Source organism: Frieseomelitta varia, unplaced genomic scaffold (genome assembly GCF_011392965.1).
Source record: "Frieseomelitta varia isolate USP_RPSP 00005682 unplaced genomic scaffold, Fvar_1.2 scaffold_307, whole genome shotgun sequence".
Lineage (NCBI taxonomy): Eukaryota > Metazoa > Arthropoda > Insecta > Hymenoptera > Apidae > Frieseomelitta > Frieseomelitta varia.
This window is the reverse complement of record NW_025110043.1, coordinates 59,308-77,827: the sequence shown is the minus strand read 5'-3', so window position 1 is coordinate 77,827 and position 18,520 is coordinate 59,308. Positions and strand designations below refer to the sequence as shown.

The window sequence follows — 18,520 nt, the reverse complement described above, 5'->3', positions numbered from 1 at the left end:
AACACAAAAAAAAAAAAAAAGAAACTGAGGAGGAACAAGGTTACAAGACATTTTTCTAAATCATTTTTGTTATTTAGGAGCGTGGTGTTCTGCTGATTATGCATGCACACAACGTTAGTATAACTACGGGATTTGCAATTACCAGGACCACGTTAGTTTAGGAGAGCAAGGTGAGACGAGTGATGAGGGCGATGGCTGTGGTGGTTTTGGTGGTTGTAGTGGTGATGGTAGTGGTAGTAGTTGTGGTAGTTGTTGGTAGTGATTAGGGCAGCGCACAATGAGCAATTATTGCTCGGCTAGATTTGCGTTCGGATCCGTATACTCCTCGTAGTCCTCTTCTGGTTCCTCGTAATCCGTTTCTGAAGTTTCAGGACCTTCGACAGCTGGTATCGAGGTGCTAGTGATGTCCTGCTAAGCACATACGAGAATCCAAGCGTTCGTTCTACCTACTTTCAGTTCTTTTTTCAATTTTCCTTCCGAGTAATTCATATTTCACTCGTTACATCTTTTTCTTCTCGCATTGTTTTCCCCCGTTAAAGAGATTTCTCAGAGAATAAAAACAAACATATCCAGCCAAGCCACTATATAGAGAATTCAATCAATATTAAAGACAGATTTATTTGTACAAAATGTTCTGCCAGGGTTGCGAAAAATCCTGACGCGCCAATTTATGTTTACTTAATGTTTTAAAATATGACCAAATGTTTTATCTTCGTCGTCTGTACGTTCAATTTATTATCTGTTTAAAGACGAGACGTTCTCGAGTATTCGGTGGGAATATCTATTACAATTAGGAATACAGATAAAAAGGGGACAGAAAACGTGAGAAAGTACGCAACAGGAAGTCGTCTATTTCGGGCTTGTTCGAGCCGACAAGAATTAATTGAAATGAATAGGGAAAATGTGAGATACCTGGGGTGGTCTCCAACCGCATCCTGCTAGCGGAAGTCCGTCGGCCCCTAATGGACATGGAGCATCTAGCCCGGGTACACCCTGATCTCCTTTGTTACCTTTGTCGCCTTTCCTACCGCGTTTCCCCGGCGGTCCCTGTATTCATACCATAAAAATGTTTTAACGTCTAAATGGTGTACAAGCAGGTATTTTCGCGGACGTGCAAAAAAGGCCAGGCATACAAAAAGAATCTCTTTATGCATAGTAATATTCGATTGATTGTGCAAAATACGCAATTGAGCATCAATGTTCAAGAAAAAGGCATTGAGAATATTCTCTGTCTTAAACTTGAAACCGTGTACTTTCGCTTGTTTCGACTTTTCTTTTTCTTTTTTTTCTGTTTTTTTTTTTTTTTTTTGTTCGAATATATAAAGTTTTCGTTTCATACCTTTAATTGTTACTAAGGATTTCTAAGGATGTTATTAACAATCAGCGTGTATATAGTCACGCTTTCATTATACGCTGGTGGCAGCATACGTAGTATATATAAATACGTGTATATCACATGAGAATATGTATCACTGAAGGAAAGAAATGTGAATTTTTTGTTCCGCGAATTCGATGATCTCTATTCAAGGGTTGTGATATGTAATAGGACATGTAGAAAAGTACAATACGAAGATGTACGAAAATGCAGAAATACTTTGTGTTTCTATTGCATGCGTTATGCACAGCTAAATCATCCCTGAATTCGGTATTCGAGTTTCATATTATTTCTAATCAAAGATCAATTGTACTTTGTGCTACAAACATTTCAGTAGAACTAGTTAGCGAATGTTAAATTGGTGCATTTCTATAGCATAATTTTTGAACGATCACACACTTGGATTTAGTGACATTACTAAATATCGTAATACAAAGTAGTAATTAGTCTTAGCAGTGACGCCGTAGTAGTAAACATTTATGATCATGATATTAACTGGTAATGATGACGCAATGATAACGCAGTAAATATGAATGAAATATTAGCAATGAATTTCCGAATTGAAAATTTTTCAAGATCACTTGTCCATCCAGACGACTAACGTTTGTCGTTAAACTGTCGTTTATGAGCGTTTATTCGCTCGCCAAACTACGAATTTCCTTGTCCAATTATTTAAAACTGATAGTCGAATTTCATCAATACTCACAGATTCGCCTTTAGCACCTTTCTCTCCCTTCGGTCCCTGGAATTGGTACGTCAAAGAATTTATTCGTTAAGTGACGGTCGTGCCTTTCTTCGTTTCTTTTCTACATGCACGATACGTATTGCGGTAAAGAACATTTTCTCTTTGTTATACATTTTTATGCGAAACTTGCTTTCAAAGGCATAACATGTGACTACGATCACAAATGCATGAACTAGTGAAAAAAAAGAAGCAAGCAACGTAAAGCTACAACTTTTTCAACAATTTTTACTTTTCCCGTTTACGCTACAACTTCGATTAATTAGTTTGCTTATCTTTCAGTTTGTGTACCCTTTTAGAATCTGGGTATTTAAACGGAGAGGATTGTGCGCTTCTCCCTCTCTTCGAGATTAAATCTTAGGAATCTTAGTTTTTTCAGTTGAATTCTGACTCGATATTCTAGAATTTCTAAAATTTCAAGTATTCGCACATTTATGACGATCTTGTCGATTACTTTGAATTGAAAAATGAATTGGCTATTAAAAATTTGAAGAATAAATTGACGATTACTTGTAACAATCTCGATAACAATGTTTCAGAAAATATATAATACTTGGCTCTTTAACAAATAATTCTCTGACTATTAATTCCACATATTTATATCCATATTTTCTGACGCCCTATTTTTTTTTTTTTTTTTGTCTTTTTAAATTGCTTTAACTTGAAATTCAATTGCAAGGCTTCAACGCGTATGATTAAACGATTAAATTCAGTTTTTTCTTTTTTTTTTTTTTTTTTAATTCATCAAACCATGGAATTTTGAAGTATGGAAATACGTTGCGATCTCGAAACGAAACGAAATACTTGTGAGTAGCAAGTATCGTGTCAAATCGAAAGAATATTTTTGCAAGAATAAAGAAATCGTGCAGATTATCGTCGGTGTAAAGAGGGAGAAAGGCGCAAAACTTAATCTCAGCCCCCTCCTTTCTCGTGCAAAAGAAGTAAAGAGACGAATTTTGGGGCAGTCCCCGGGGTAGATCAGGCAGATGTATCGTCGTTACCCCGGGCTGGTTAGACTGTGTGTCGCAGTCACACCGAGGGGCGAGCGATAATCGAATGCCACTGTACCTCCGCGCCAGGAATTCCATCGGTACCCTGGGGATAAACAGAATGTGTCTGTTGGTGTCTCGACGACAGTGTAATCGAGTTTCAGCCGGATGAAATATCGCTCGATACGGTTAAATAGTTGGATAGAGATAGTATGGATTCACGTTGAACATCGGAAACGGAATTGAACGGTTTAGATTTCACGCGACAGCGATTCAGGGAAGTTGTTAAACGAAGAGGTTGGTAGAGGTAGAAATTATTTAAAATTTTAAGAGGGGAATGTAACACGATGGGTTAACGGTCGATTGTTAATTTAATCGATTAGAGAGAGAGAGAGAGATACTTACAGGTAGGCCAGGATCCCCTCTTTCTCCCTTTGTGCCTGGTTCTCCCTGCGCACCCTGTAAGTATGAAGATAACATAACGAATACTAACAGTCTGTGTGAATACGTTGAAGCGATACCGTTAAGTTTGTAACCAGCTTAATCTATGCCTGAATGATGAAATTGTAGTGTGAGCGTAGTGAACGAGGATCCAAAAATCATAAATATAATGTATGATTAAACGGGTCTCCCCGAGGATTGCTCACCTTCATGCCGTCTAATCCTGGTGGCCCCTGAAAGGCAGAGGAAACCTTGTCAAAATTCATTGAAGTTACCTGATAATTGATATCGAATATGCCGAGTCAAATGTAATTTATTATTAAGAAATTTTAACATATTAAGACGCCCTTTTGCGCCGTCATTCACAGCAATATTATACCTTGCCATGCTCATCGAAAATGTTTATATATATGTATGAGTATATCTATGTACGTATGTATGTTGATGCTTTTATCACTTGATTTTTAACAAAACTATCTAAATGTATTTTTTTTTCTTTTTTTTTTTGTCTATAATCAGTATTTTCTTCCAACATATTTATTTTCATCGTGAATATCAACGTTCGACATAATTTTAATATATTTTATTTTATTTCAATAAGATAATTTCGTGACAATTTGCTTTTTCTTCCTTTCAGCATAAGATAAAATATTCTATCAATATTCTATCAACGTAACATACATACACTTTATAATAAATATGTCAGCACAACACATTTATTAAAATAACGAAAAATATATTACGTCCCTTGAATATTTGGAATAAATATTAATTTCCTTTAGAAAATTTAACAACAAAAACTAAAAAAAAGATTTGGTTGTTCAAGAGCGAGGCAAGAGTACAATGAGCGGTCGATGGGCGTGTTAGGCAAAGGAAAAGATAAAGAAGGAGCTCAATTGAATTCAAGAAAAACAGAGAAACAAAAAACTAGCGGAATTCACATTGGTATGCCAATTGTATCTTAAAATATATTTCGCTATGAGGTATTACGAAATGGCATAACGATCCAACAGGTACGTTACCGTCGTGGTTGCAGCAAATTAACACGTGTTAATTTTTTTTTCTCTCACGAGATCATGATCTTATTTCTTTTTTTCTTTTTTTCTTCTCTTTTATCAAAAGAAATGTGCACAAGATATACTCGCGGACAGAAGAGAAAAGGGAGAAAGAAAAAAAACAAAAAAGTGTAAAAAGTGACAAAATTAGTTTGAACAATGGTTCGTCGGATCGCAGCCAGAGCAAAATGCAAAGCGGTAATTTCACTACAAAAGTGTGTGAGAAGCGTTAAATTTCGAAAGGGCATCGTATAGAAGCAAAGGACACAGGCACATGCACATTCTGTTTATTAATTGGGACAATGTAAAACAAAATTGTTAGAGTCAAGTATTCTTATACGCAAATACGTCGTCGTATTCTTCTTCTTCTTCTATAATTTTCTTTTTGTTAATTATCAAGGCGCGCCGCTTTACAATACACACATACGCACGCACGAAATGTTATGTGCTCTCCCCCGCATACCTTTATACTCCATCGTGCGTATGTAGATATATGTATACGCACCCACGCGTACCCGTGTACACATACACATGTACATACATACACACGCATACACATATCGTGTATATATATACACACACACGCATACGTCTCGATCAGTTACTTTTTTTTTTCTTTCCTGAAATTGTGTGCATATGCACGTGTATGGATCGTTCATCAGAATGAGCGCACATCCACACATTATATTATTATATCGTATGATTCGTCCGCGCATTAGCGTTACCATTCAAGTGCTTTCACGATACGAGAGCTTCATATTTTTATTCATTCCGTTTATCTTATTAAAAATCTACTCGCATTAATCTCTATATGTATACTTCGATTAGGATATGCACAGCAAAAACGGTGGCTATTACACGCTTTCTAACTTGAGGCCAGCAAAATATTTTTTAAACACATTGATAAATCCTATTTCTACGTAGTATCGATATTATCCTACATTGTACAATTTTCTGATTTTTTTTCTTTTTTTTTTATTTAATTATATCAACATCATAAATGACTAGGATCACAAATAAGGATACTCGTTTACACGTTAAGTACATCGTTAAGTTATACGTATTTCTCTCACTCTGCACTATTGTATTTCTTAGGCCCTTCTCGTTTGCGTCTATCAATCTATTTTTTTTTCTTTTTCATCTTTAAGTCAGAACGTTTCTCCATGTTAGGTCGAATTGGTATTCGCAATTATTTCGCATTTGTTTATAAAAGTTCTCAATGAACTCGCGACATATTGGTAAATATTGGTAATTAATAAAAATTTACGTCATTTATTTGTATTTAAACATCGTTAATGATAGAACACGTACAGCTGTTAAAAATATTCTATATAATAACGCATTGCAAAAAGGAAACTACCAACATTGAATTTAATGCACTTGAAAAATGGCATATTTTAAAAATAATATGGAGCAATGAACATTGTTCAGGAAAAAGTTTAGATTTATGCAATGTAAAAAATTTACGACATGTTTCTGATATATTATATATAAAAATAATAAATGTCTTAAAAAGTATACACTTTGTGATTATAAACATAATCAACATGGAAGAAGATAAATTATCGAAATATAAAATTTATGCGTCTCATTTTCCAATTATAAAAATTGTTTTAACAATACAGTTATGTATGTAATTCGNATATATATATATATATATATATATATATATATATATATATATATATATATATATATATATATATATATATATATATAATGCTTTCGTTAAGTACAAATTAATAATTTACAAATTAATTCAACAATGAAGAAAAGGAAATTAATAAAAAAAAAAAGAAAAATTACTAATAATAACAGCAAACAAGAACAAGATATTTGACATAAAAGCTAAAGAAAAAGTAGAAAAAAATATATCCAAAGGAAATGTAAATTTGATCGAGCCATTGATAAACGTTCGATAAATTTTCTTAGTGTACTTCTTTTGTAGCTTGTGGAGTGTCGTAAAACGTTTTATACACAGAGTAATCTTAGTCTATAGTTTAATTTAAAAATATTTTAAGGCAAAATTTTTGCTTAGCTTTCGTACCGCGTTGCCACGTTATAACGCTAAAGCTTTAGTTACTTCGAACTTAACATTTTTCCTTCGATGTATGCGCACACACGCCATACACAAACATACACACACACACGTGCGCGCACGCACGCACACACATTCGCACATATAAATGACTGTAGAGATAAACGTATGGAATATGTTAAAAAGGACGGATGGTAGTGCGATCATCCGCTAAGTATTACGTTGGATAAATAAAAAAATGTATAGCACCGACGTAATGCGTATCCGTACTTCGATATTGTGAGGAAAAAAAAAAAAAAAAAAAAACAAGAAGAAAGAAATAAAAGTGAAGCATCAAATAATTTACTCGTACACATCGAATATCTATGGAAGACGCTTTGTTTCTCCCGAAACTTTATTCTCGTCACACATCGACACGAAAAATCCATAAAATCGAAATTATCAATTACCCTCTCTGTCAAGTAAATTATCCTTTTTTTCTCCTTTTCGTAATTTTTACGTCTGCTACACTTTGCACACGTGAATGTACCCACTATGTAATACAAGTATAGTCACCTTACTTATTAACCACCGCACACGTAAGACACGATTCGTTATGATCTCTTTGTTTTGCTCGAGTAACGATCAATCGTAGTAAAATCCTTTCTCCTTCCGCCTGTTTGACACAGGGTACCATGTTCGAGAGCATGATATATCACAACGGCGCCCGCAACCTTTTTGCAACGGACGGACGGTCCTTTAAGCTCCCCTATCATTATTCGTCATTGAGGGATCATCGTTAGTAGGTTGTGATCGATAACAAGCCGATGAAGCTACTAAAATCCAGCGAGCCGATACTCGGGAACATTCTTCTGTTCTTAATAACGACTCGAAAGCGATTTACTAACATTCATCCTCGCGATTACACTTTATCCAATAAATGCTAACGATATGGCTTGTAACATTGGAAACTTTCGACAAGTTGTTAATCCGAGAAGAGATCCTTTTCAAGTGTGTATATATATATATATATATGTACTCGTATTTTCTATGGTTATTTTGTTGTCTCTCGAGGCGCTTTTCTTTCCTTCCCTTTTCTTTTATATCTTATCATATTTCGTGCGATGAATAATAATTGAATTGCGATCGTTCGTTTGTGTAGAGGAAACAACACACTCGAGAGGCAATCAAAGGATCTCACTGAGGATCTCGCGAAGAAGTACGACATCTTGCCGAATGAGCGACAATCGATTTTATTACACTGGTCGTTAGTGAATGCCTAGTAATGATTCAGCAGCGAGGCCAAATAACGATGACGTTAGGAGCGAGAGGTCCGCGTTCTTACCATGGCACCAGGTTTCCCGGCATCCCCGGGCTTTCCAGATTCTCCTCTCAGTCCCATGGGGCCCTATAAAGAGACAAACACCTTTGTTAATAATTCGACTACGATACGATCGTCAGTGCGTACATACATTGACGATAAATTTTACAAACAATACGTATGCCGCTTCGCTTTCCCATTTGTGCGTTTTATTCGAGTAATAAATTATTGCATCCGCTGTTTGTAAATCGAGTTCGCAAATACGAGAAGCTTTCATTTTTTCATAGCCGATGTATCATATCGTATGTATGAACGTTATTATGGACGTGTGTCGATAATAATGCTGAAATGAAAACTCTGCCCCTGCATTTATATAATCATATATTTATATCTCATTTGTACCTTTATTCTAGTAACAAGTTGTTGCACTATCATTTGTAAATCGAAAAGTTCGTAGCATTTTTTATATATGCACATGTATTATATTGTACGTTATATTTACTGAGTATCTGTGATTTTAGTTAGAATGAAAACCCTGGCATTCTGGTATCGAACGCGGCAATCGAGGAGAATGGCATTAGTCAAGAGATCGTTTTTCAATAAGATAACGCAGGGTTTCGTGTATTGATGAAGAGCAGGCAATAGATAGCTGGAATGTACAATGCAACTCCGTTCCATTCAACAGACACAACATCGTTCTACTATTATTTACTGTGGTCTTTACGAGACTTTATCTGATGGTAAAATAAGAAGCAAAATATTTAGAAGATTACGGAACTCAGATATTAGATGGAAAGATTTTTGAAAATCACTATCTGTGATAAAATCACTGAAAGAAACGGTGCATTTTACTAACTCCATACTCTTTAAATTTCTCTATGTACTTTCCAAACAACTCGCTATCGATCTTTATTTCGAGCCGATACCTTTTCTTGATACCTTAATAACGAGGGAATTTTTGCTGGTGGATTCCCATCTTATGCGTTCGATCGACTCTATTCGTGGTGTTTTATCGCGATTTATAACCTACCTAACCTACGAACCTAATCTTGAGAGGAAAATACGTACGGGTAGTCCCATTGGACCAGGATCTCCTTTGGCACCCTTCTCTCCCTGCAACGTAAAGAAAGAACGACCAGGTGAAAATAGACCTGTTGTACCTGCCGTAACGATTCGTTTTCTTACCCTCGTTGGCATTATACGTTAAATACGTCTATATCTCAATTATTTTGCAAAAAGAAAGAACACGTGGAAAATTAAACAATGCCGTTTCGAGTACATAACAGAATGTATAGCATTGCATACGTATACTTTAATTTCCTTGTCTCAGAAAATTATTTCAACAGATTGATTTCTTTTTTTTTTGTTTTTCTTTGTTTGTTTCTAAATGACGATTATATGATTACTGACAGGATCGCCTTTGGCACCATCGTGTCCTCGGTCGCCTTTTATGCCTGGTGGACCTTGAAGCCCAGGAGTACCAGCTGGACCCGGTGGTCCTGGTGGTCCCATTATCTAGCGAAATTAACCGTGTAATTATGCGAGCAGATTTCAAAAGCCCAAAGGTGAGGTGTACTGAACGCGTATTAAAGCGCCAGACGCAAATATTTTTCTAACGCGACGGGACATTTGGCTGGAATGGTGCTTTTACTCACCACTTCGCCGGCATTTACTTCGAATGTACCATCTCCCTGTAATAAAATAACGAAAGGTTATATTATTCTCTAATATTCTCTCAGTAAATCAGTAAATTGTTATTCTCTCGCGGAATAATTTTCGAATGGCGATGGACGTGACATTACGAAAACGCGACGTACCTGCCTTCGCCTGAGTTTCTTGTATTTCTGTCAGTGGAAGGCCCCATGTCGTGCCATGAAAAGAAAATAGATTTTATCATGAAATTGTTGAATGCGTGTCGTTAAAATGCCGCGCACTATATGCTCCGGGTCTTCGATTTCAAAGCAATCGACACGACGAGTACGATATATACTTGTCACACGTGTCGAAATCAAAAACCCGGAATTACTGGCAGTGGAAATCGATGGATATTCAACGACCCATGGCGTTCAACGAACGGCATTCTACTATGACAAGAATCAATTATATCTCATCTTTGCCATTCAATGGGAATATAATACGAAAAAAATCCGATAGAAGAGGGTTTTGATCGTCCATCTGCTGTACAACGCGAAAGTATTATCGAGAGATCGATAATACTCACCGATTCTCCTTTCTCTCCTTTTTCACCTTTCAACCCTGGATAACCCTGTTTACAGAGAATGAACACGCGTTAAACGTTAATTCGTTCGATTCGAGTTCGCATTGAATAATTTAACAAATGACAAGCTTGTGAATGATTTACATACCGGTGGACCAGGCAAACCTGGTGGCCCCATAAGTCCTGGAGGTCCGATGTCACCGTAGTCACCTTTCTCACCCTTCGGCCCGGAAATACCCTGTACAAACATTTAATATTGGAGGACGAATGTACATAAGGTAACTGTAAATAAGAGGAACCTGTCTAGAGTTTATAATATTTATAAAATTTTAGAATGTAACTCGTGTGATAGAAAATTCATTCTCGTAGTACCGGAAAAGATAGATTTCAAATTGTATAACTATGAAAGGAAATAATTTTTAGAAAAGTGTTTAAAAGCGAATTTCGTTTCGTAACACTAGGAAAGGTAAATTCGAAGTTGTGTAAATATTAAATTTTTAAAGAAAAACTTTTACAATAACTCGCAGAAAAACATATCTTGCTTCGTAATAATAAAAACGATAAATTTAAGACTGTGTAATTACTAAATTTTGAAGGAAAATAATTTATAGAAAAGTATATACGTAAATTCTTTGAATTGAAGGCCAATTTTGTAATTCGTTTATATTAAAAAAGATAGAGTTGAAACTATATGTAATTGTTAAATATTGAAAGAAAAACATTTACAATAACTTACAGAAGAACATTCGTAAATTGTTTGAATTAAAAACGAATTTTCCTTCGTAATACTAGAGAAGACAAATTTAAAACTGTATAATTATTAAATAGAAACAAGAAAAACTTTCGTAATAATTTACAGAGAAGCATACGTAAGTTTCTCGAATTGTAGTAAATCTTATGCGAAACTTTTATGTCTGAACTTTTATATTCGACAATGAAAATCTTGCCAGCAGTTTACACGTCGTAAACGTGTTTATGGTCGTTGTAAGACTTGTATAAATCTATAAAAAAACTTCCACAAATCTGTAAAAGAACTGCGATAAACTGCTGGCTACGTTTAAATATTATTCTCTTTATCGAACAAATAAAACTTTATCGTCATATTTTACTATGACCTAGAGAGTGAGATAAATTAATTTTTTTGATTACAGCTTCACACGTGCGATTTACTCACTGGCAATCCTGGAGGACCCTGAATGCCAGCCTCTCCATCTGTCCCGTTGAGTCCAGGAAAACCAGGTAATCCTTGTTCTCCCTTCGCTCCTGAAAAAACGTATTCTTATTGGCACGCAGACAAGCAACAATTAATATCTACTATCGATCGGATTTCGTTCGCATAATCTGACTCTCGTCAGACAAACAGATCTCCCTTTTCGTACTTGTGAGCACACTCACACGCGCATACACGCGTAATATTTTATATTCGTTTGCATAAAGTGAACTTGCAAGCGAACGAGCAAGTTGCTTTCGAAACAAAAATTTAAGAACACTTTTCGAAACAAGAAGACAGACACTTTAAGAGAGAGAGGAAACGTTGAACGAAAATTTTCGATCGTGCGCGGATGATAAAGCTTTCCGTTGAAGTGGCGTGGGATACTGAAATAGCTTTCGAGAGCGTGGAACAGACTGTCCACGTCCACGGATAGTCACAGACAGTCTATGATGTGTACAGGACACGAATAGAAGATCCATCAGATTGGAAGAAATGCCAAAGAAAATGCTTTGTCGCTGGTAGCAGTCGGGGTAGGAAAGATATCGTTCATTGTCATCCGTCTTTCTCTTGAATTTCGCAGTGGAATGGCTCTTGGGAATCTACCTGGTGAGCCCATGTCTCCTTTGCTGCCTTTTTCGCCTCGGTAACCCCGTTCCCCGGGTTCACCCTTTGGACCCGGTAGACCGGGTGGGCCTCTCATCAATGCCACATCGCTCTCACCCTTGAAACCCTATAAGTAACACTGTAAGGTCAGGTCCAACCAGGTCCTCCATCTTTAATTTTTGTTTGAAAATCCCTTTCTTTTTGTTATTATTTTTTGTTCTCCCCCCCCCCCCTTTTACGACGAAGCGTTAATCGGTTTTCGTTTTCAGGGAAGGATGGGTGCAGGGAAGGGAGTGTTGGTCTCATCGGAAATCATCTATGATTTCTGTGATCGATCTTGGCACGAACTTCGTGTACAGTTGCCGCGACATTAAGCGGACATAATTCGGAATAATTGTGCCAAATGGTTGACAGTTGTGCCAAAATCGCTCGACGTAGGATATATTACGATTAACACACGAAATCTAGACACGCTAACGTTTAAAACGAGAACACAAATATGTACTACGAGGTATCGCATGCAAAATCGACGACAACGGGAACGCTTGTTAGTGGGATCAAATTTAGTAGAAACTGGAAGCTATCAGAATTGATCGTCCCTCCTCGTTTCTCTCAGCAGAGTATTTTCAGACATTCAAACATTCTGAAAAATTTCGATGTAGTTATCAGTGTCTCTGTTGCATCGTATGATAGTACAATTCTTGAAACTGTTCTTAGCGAACAGAATAAAAATTCCAGTCACTTGTCAATGATCCAGTTTTGTCTGCGGGGAAGTGAATATTAACAGTTTCACGGTGAGCGTCACATATGTATATACTTGATCTTGCTTGCCCAAAGATGTTAACATAAATATAAATAGAACAATCACATCAGAATAATCAAGTTCGTACAATTTAAACGACAATTAAAAATCAATAGATTTATACAATTATGTTTCAAACAGAAACTAATGTTAACTTTCGCGAGAGAGTAATCGTATCTTTTTTGTTAGAAAACAAAAGTCTGACACCGGTCATCATTAATAAAATTCTTTATAAATCTTCTATAATGACAATTCTAATAAATAATAATTCCCCGCCGGGAAAGTGTCAGTTCGATTCAGTCATAATAAAACTCACTGCTGAGAAAACATAGAGGAGGAATAAATGAATAAATGAATTAAAAAAAAAAAAGATCAAAATTGACAAGAAAAAAAAGTGTACTTATGTATAGATATATATGTGTATATGTACATATAAAAGACATCAATTCATGAATTAGCTGCATATGACACGATGTAGTTTTAATGACAAATCGATAGTAAAGCTATATTGTTGTTGAGGGGCTTGTTTGATACTTACGCGACAATCGCAGGTTTGCATCGATATCGCCGGTCGATATAGTTGCGAGAGCCTCAAAGCCGGGAGTGGTAGTATTAGTTATTAGTGATTTGAACCGACACACACAGGGGGAAGAAGTAGTGTGATGTTACTTTGCTACATTAAACACAAATTAGTTACACAAGCTACGTACACTACGCCAAAGACTACTGACTAAAGATTTAAAGCAATCAGTCTCTCCTCTTTCTTTTTCACCTCTTTCTCTCTCTCTCTCTCTCTCTCTCTCTCTCTCTCTCTCTTTGTCGCTCTAACTCACCCTTGCTTTCTCTCTCTCTCTCTCTTTCTCTCGTCCTTACCCCGTCACCGATCTTTCATTCTTTCGTTCTGACTACAATTCCGCAACTGTGCGATTAGCACACAGACACGGACGTTTGTTAGCTAAACAAATTGACTTTTTGCAACGTAAGAACTGTTATAAATGGATGGCTGGCACTTCTCTTTCATTTGCAAGCCAGGTCAAATGAAAATCCACGACGGTTGAGATCACTGACTCAAGTCAGCGTGAAGAAGTTCGGCGCTCGTGGAAATTCAAACGCTCGAAACAAAAAGTGGCCCGAATTTTACTCGCCGATCTTTTCTTCTTAGATCACCGACGAACTTGGAAATTGGCAGAATTTTTTTTCTCTGAGGTGGAAAATCAACCGAATATCTTTTCGCGACTCTGTCGTATAAAGAGTATAAAGAGTATTTGCGTTATCAGTCCCTAGCGTTTTCCGTCTAAGCAAACGTTTTCTGTGACGAAGTATTTGTTACCGGTGATAAATTTGTTTTTCGATTTCTTTTATATCGGTGTTTGTGTAACAGCCAGACACCAGTGGATAAATGTTTTTAATTTTAAACTGACCGATATAAGTTTTATTGTATCGTATGAAAGTGATTACTGAACCGAGTTCAACAGCCTGCGACAACAGGAATACTCGATATCGTTGAAATATAAAAATAAAGGAGTTTTCTGTAGCTTTTATTTGAATCGCGTTGCGAAACGATCGGAATCTGCAATTTATGAAACTTTCAAAATATTTCCCTAGTTCTTCCAGCGAAGAGTATATAACTATGACAATGACAATTGACAATTCGTTGGCAATTTAGATTGATGTAACTTTGTAAAGAAAAAAGAAAATCATACAACGATCCATTTTGAAGCGTGACAGTCGTGAGTTTCTGTTTTTAAAAGACGATCTTATATAGCGAGTGGGAAAGTAATTTTTTTTCTCGAAATTACTCGCTATACGATGCAAAGTCATCTCGCGAAAATCACGAGTTCAGAGCAGAGGTTTCACACTTTAAAATGACGCCAAGTGAACTGTCGCACGATTTTTTTTTCCTTTTTACGAAATTTCATATCAATTTAAATTTTTCACTGTCACCGACATAGTTATGCCAATGCATCATTATCTCAGCGACGTGATGATTGAACTCGCCTCAATAGTCACAAAAATCACAAGCTCTTTCTCAACACGTTGACTTTGCTTTGACTTATCAAATAATATCAAGAAATTAAAAAATTGAGGAATCAAGACTGAAATAAGAGGAATTTTACGCCCTAAGGGAGACTGAATGTTGTAGTGTGATGTACATTTCAAACTACAATACATTCCTAAAGGAAAGTATTACAGATGAAACTATAAAAGTGGTGATCAGCGTGTTGAAAGAATTTTAGAAGAGCGAAAGATTTTCTATCGCGAAACAGCGACACGAGGAAAACGCTGAATTAATAGCGCGAACACCCTGTATACCTCTGAATCTCGATTGCCTCATGTTTGGTAGGATGTTCGGCGGGGTATAAACGAGAGAATACACGGTGATTTTATTGGCGTTGCACTCAACCGCGAACCGGGGTGACTTAATTAACGATTCAAATCGCGGACGGCGAATTCGTGCGGCGAAACAACGACGAACATTGCTTCCTTCGATTTCGCCACTTTGTTTTGCTCGATCGTTGCTGTTCGGGGGAACCCGATCACTTTGATAAAATATGCGGCCATATACTTACGGTTAAAACCTTAAAAATAAAAAGTGGGTTAAAACACAGGGACATGTGTGAAGTCGAGTGAGAACTTTTCTAAGCCGTAGTTAGGGATTGTTTAGTGCGCAGGTGTGTAAATTTTCGTCATATCCATCGGAGGAGAATTTAGTTTTTCGTCCTTTCGACCTCGGGGATGACACCCTTAACGCAACCGCGCGTCTTCTTCAGCGACGTGAATGGTAGCGGCTTCAAAAATTAAAAAAAAAAAAAAAAAGAAAAAAGAAAAAATATCGAAGAATATTGGCTCGACACATTTATATCTCGCGTACGTGTTATTTGCTGCCACCAACGTTTCTCCTTTTTTTTTTTTTTTCTTTTCGGTCAACTGGACAGTCACCAGTTCGATCAACTTTGCATCGACGACGTCAGGAGTGAAGAGAATGCCCTTGTTGCATCAAGACAAAGCCACCGACAGATCCACGTGTCTGTTCTTTTAAAAATTCATTCTCTGCAGTGGATGCCCTCTCATTTGAAAACAAAATTTTCAGAAGAATTCGCGTACATTCAAAGTAGAATATTGAGAGGAAAGAAAATGAAAGTTTGTTTTTATCCAACAAATTCACAAGAGTATTACACGTCTACCCTCGCGTTCCCGGGATTTGTCTCGAACGCAAGAAGGACGTTGTCCATCCGTTATCGTCGGGAACGACGAAGTGCAATTTAACGGCTACTTTGTCTCGCTTTTATTAAATGAAAAAAAAAGAGGCAGGTGATCGTATTGTGCCGTGCGTGTTACGTGCTCGCATGCCTGCGTGATAAGATCGTGCAACGTGCTTCCTCCGTGATTTCCCATGCAGGTGAATTCGCGAAAGCGTGAATAAACCGTCACGTCATTCCAGAACTGGGGTGGCACAGTGGTGGGACATTAAAGTAAGCTCTCCGGTTCTCGGGCCGTTTTACGTTGATTTCATCAAACAAAGCGACACCAGGCGAACGTTTTTGATAAAGACGTTGGCGCGTTTGTTGGCCCCCGAAATAAAGTCTGAGAAGATTGAATATCAAACGGCTGAGAATTCCAAAATTCGATTCTTCGCCGTATGAATCAACGTGAAACGTTCAGCCGGAAATGTCATGCGTCCGCTTGCCCGTAAAAAGCAATAATATGCTCTGGTCGTGCATCACATATCATAGAGGGATTTCAAATTTAGAAAGAATCGTCAGGAGAGGCTGAACGTTGGAACGTTTGAAGAACGTTGGAACAAGGGGACGTACGAGGTTGTATACGCCGGGAGGACGTTCTTTTCCAGAGCATCGAGACGGGATGGAAAATGTTGGTCAATTTGACGATCAGGTTGTTAAGGAGGGAATGGGTTTTTTGTACGGTCGATTTGGTCAGTGGTCGTTCGCCGGAGGACCTCGCTGAAGCTTACCCTCTTCCCTTGCTTTCCCCGGGCACCCTTCTCTCCCGGCAGACCGGGTGGTCCCGTCGGACCCAGCTCCCCCTTCTCGCCCTGGGGCCCTGTGTGCGTGTACATCACGTGCATAAAATAAAACATGACAATCGTTTCTCTCGCACACGCACTCTCGTTCTCGCGTAAACATCATGCATAGACGCGTGATTAATCCCTCCCCCCCTCCCGAAAAAAAAACGAGAATCTTTCACGTATTTCTCCAAATTAGATTAATTTCTGATAATAATTTGGTATTTTTACTTTTTTTTTTTTTACATTTATTTCACCACTAGTGCGAAAACTTTCTTTAAAAAGCGCGTTAACGGTCAGAGAAACCTAATTAATTGACATTAGTCGCGCGTTTAAAAGGAAAACAATTTTCACGAATCGTTTCGCAAAATTTCTACGTTTAAAGTTGTGTTTTTTTTTTTTTTTAAAATGTCACCATTTTTTCACGCTTTGCAGTTTACATTTCACGGCTTCTCTTTTGTGGATATTTTATGATTCACATTTTATAGCTTTCCTTTTGTAGGTATCGACCACTACAAATTGAGCGCAGTCTCGTCTGAAAAGCGCCTGTCCCATCATTCAAAATAAAGCCGATAATCGGCGTTGAAAAAGAGAAAACAAAAATGTTTTAAAAGTTGAAGAAAATATAGAACGTGAAAGGTATTGTTCATGTAAAATAAAACGCGAGAGAATTTACACTACTTGGACACATGAGAGTAAGCTAAATTAATCCTCATCTATCCTTCATTTCTTCAACTTAATTTGTCCCTTGGTGTCAAATTGATACAACGTTAAAAAATTAATATCTATAATGAGAAAATGAATTTGTAAATTCGTTTATCGACGATATAAATAGACTAAATTTCTATATTTCTACTGCGTGTAAAAAATTCACACAAATATTCTACTCATATATATTTCTACACATCTAATTCCCTTTAATTTTGTATCACGTTACGATCGTTTGTTTCGGACTTGTTACAGTTATATTCCAAAATAATAAATAGTTTAAACCTATAACCGTGGTGTAATGTAATAATAATTAGAAGGGGATGTACTACTTGTCAAGGGATTTGAAACTGAATATTATTTGCAACTCTGATAACATACTTTGTTATTAAAACTGTTGAAATGTTATACATGTCGGAAAATGTATATTACATGCTGTATGTAACATGAACAACACTTGTACAATATGAGAAAAATATGTTAAACTGATACACACAAGGGACGAATGAGGGGCAAATCAATATGTATACTCTCGCTCAAAAATTTGAGCTCGCGCCCTTCTCAGATGAAATAAATCTGTTTTTTCTAACAACGTACGAATTACAATTGTACTTTCTAAATCTAATCGATCCTAATCTCGTTACGTAAAAACGTAATGTTAATCTCTTAAGTGAAATATTTATATTTACATTTACTTTATATAAAAATATTTATATATTTATATTTACTTTCTTTTTGAAGCTCTAACTGAATTTTTCAGCAGTGCGTTGTGCTTGTTAGAATGAAAAATTATATTGTAGCATACATATGTATATGCGTAACGATGGGTTTGTTATTTCAGAAGCAGGTTGACGAGATTAAGCAAATTTTTTTGAACGAACTGCCTCTCTGAATCAAGGAATTTTACGTGTAACGAATATTTAAAAGTGAGTACTTAGAATACGACATTGATACCGGTGGTATCCTGTTGCAATACTGAATTAGTGATAAGCCTCCGACGTGATCAATTTAC

At 36.7% G+C, this 18,520-nt stretch overlaps 1 protein-coding gene across 1 annotated transcript in view; it reads right to left on the bottom strand.

Moving 5' to 3' along the window:
• LOC122529752 (collagen alpha chain CG42342-like) overlaps positions 1–18,520 on the bottom strand; it is a 43,060-nt gene that overhangs the window by 1,823 nt on the left and 22,717 nt on the right. Inside the window, exons 8-22 of the mRNA XM_043656171.1 lie at positions 16,750–16,838; positions 11,975–12,101; positions 11,333–11,421; positions 10,307–10,396; positions 10,162–10,206; positions 9,758–9,784; positions 9,596–9,631; positions 9,351–9,455; positions 9,009–9,053; positions 7,965–8,027; positions 3,754–3,780; positions 3,512–3,565; positions 3,186–3,212; positions 2,082–2,117; positions 913–1,047 (exon numbers count right to left, since the gene is read on the bottom strand). Coding sequence (XP_043512106.1) covers positions 913–1,047; positions 2,082–2,117; positions 3,186–3,212; positions 3,512–3,565; positions 3,754–3,780; positions 7,965–8,027; positions 9,009–9,053; positions 9,351–9,455; positions 9,596–9,631; positions 9,758–9,784; positions 10,162–10,206; positions 10,307–10,396; positions 11,333–11,421; positions 11,975–12,071 — 876 coding nt within the window. The 5' untranslated portion in view covers positions 12,072–12,101; positions 16,750–16,838. The remainder of the gene's footprint in view (positions 1–912; positions 1,048–2,081; positions 2,118–3,185; positions 3,213–3,511; positions 3,566–3,753; positions 3,781–7,964; positions 8,028–9,008; positions 9,054–9,350; positions 9,456–9,595; positions 9,632–9,757; positions 9,785–10,161; positions 10,207–10,306; positions 10,397–11,332; positions 11,422–11,974; positions 12,102–16,749; positions 16,839–18,520) is intronic.